This window comes from Leptonychotes weddellii, chromosome 6, assembly GCF_054177405.1.
Source record: "Leptonychotes weddellii isolate Sample4059 chromosome 6, ASM5417740v2, whole genome shotgun sequence".
In the NCBI taxonomy this organism is placed as follows: Eukaryota; Metazoa; Chordata; class Mammalia; order Carnivora; family Phocidae; genus Leptonychotes; species Leptonychotes weddellii.
In genome coordinates, this window is record NC_138374.1 from 96705523 (window position 1) to 96706978 (window position 1456).

At 40.0% G+C, this 1456-nt stretch overlaps 1 protein-coding gene across 1 annotated transcript; it reads left to right on the top strand.

Moving 5' to 3' along the window:
* The first annotated feature begins 477 nt into the window (after positions 1-477).
* LOC145722055 (large ribosomal subunit protein eL39-like) lies at positions 478-949 on the top strand. The gene has a single exon (XM_081823138.1). The coding sequence runs from the start codon at positions 602-604 to the stop codon at positions 755-757; it is 156 nt and encodes a 51-aa protein (XP_081679264.1). The 5' UTR covers positions 478-601; the 3' UTR covers positions 758-949.
* Positions 950-1456: the final 507 nt, after the last annotated feature.

A 1456-nucleotide genomic window follows, 5' to 3' on the forward strand; every position in this document is an offset into this window, starting at 1 on the left:
GTTTATTTGTTTATTTATTTATTTATTTATTTGAGAGTGAGAGCATGTGCAAATGGAGGGAGGGGCAGAGGAGGTGAGGGAGGGAGGAGGAAAGAATTCAAAGCAGACTATAAACCAGCGGGGAACCCAGTAGGCGCTCTATCTCACAACCCTGAGATCATGACCAAAGCCAAACCAGGAGTCCCCGCTTAACTGACTGAGCCACCCAGGAGCCCCTGGATCCTGTTTAAAACATTAGTGAAATAATCAGGAAAATTTTAACTCTGACTGGATATCTGCCAGTATCGAGGAATTAGGGTTAATATTTTTAGATGTGATAATGATATTGTGGTTTAGCTTTTTAAGAGTCCTTAGATACATCCTGAAATATTTATGGTTGAAATAACATGATGTTTGGAATTTGCTTCAAAGCCAACCAGAGGGGATAGAAGAAGGGAGCTCACATACAGATGAAGCAAGATGGCTAATTAATGAAACTGGGTGATTTTCTTCAATTAAACTAGATTCCACTTTCGTATATGCTTGATGTGTTCTTTAAAAATGTTTAAAAACAACTCTTTTTCGCCGCCATCCTGCTCTTCGTGGCTGACTGCTTCTCGCCATGTCTTCTTACAAGACTTTCAGAATCAAGCGATTCCTGGCCAAGAAACAAAAGCAGAATCGTCCCATTCCCCAGTGGATTCAGATGAAAACTGGTAATAAAATCAGGTACAACTCCAAGAGGAGGCACTGGAGAAGAACCAAGCTGGGTCTATAAGGCGTCACACATCATGAGATGACACACTTAATTGGCACACATATTTAATTAAGCTGCATGAAGATCATGTGTTCTATCATTCTGTAAACATCCTTCCTACCTGGCCATAGACTTGTTTTATCATGGAAATGATTTTTCTCTGAGACTATGCCTCTGTACCAGTAGGTTGGTTCAGTAATAAATGTGAGACCTTTCGGCTCTAAAAAAAAAAAAAAAAGAAAAGAAAAAATGTATAAAAACAAATACCGATGACTGATCCTACTCCAGATTCTAATTTCAATGGTCTGGGTGGCAGTAGATCGGTGACAAAATAAAATAATGAAATCTTTAGTCTACGTTAAACAGGAAACCAGGAGCTGCCCGGTTTCACATAGGCAAGGTAGACTGGAAAGTAGCTTTGTGATATAATAGGACGGCCCTAGTGGGAGGTCAGGGAGGTTGGTTTCTACACCTGGTTTTATCACTAGCCAGTTGGTGAAACTAGACAAGTTTCTTCACTTCAATAGGCCAAGGTTTCTACATCTGTCAAAGGAGAGTTTAGGTTATTGAGTTTCTAACATTCTTTCCAGCTTTGGTGGGGTAGGAGAGGACTGGTGCTGCTCAGTGTATGATATGCCCAGTCTCATATCTTTCTCGCATTTTCTTAACTATTTGTTTTTCCAACCATACAATTCCTTTGGCCTTTGGAATAAATGTACT

Coding starts and splice junctions, on each gene's coding strand:
- LOC145722055 (XM_081823138.1), top strand. CDS start 602: ATGTCTTCTTACAAGACTTTCAGAATCAAGCGATTCCTGGCCAAGAAA.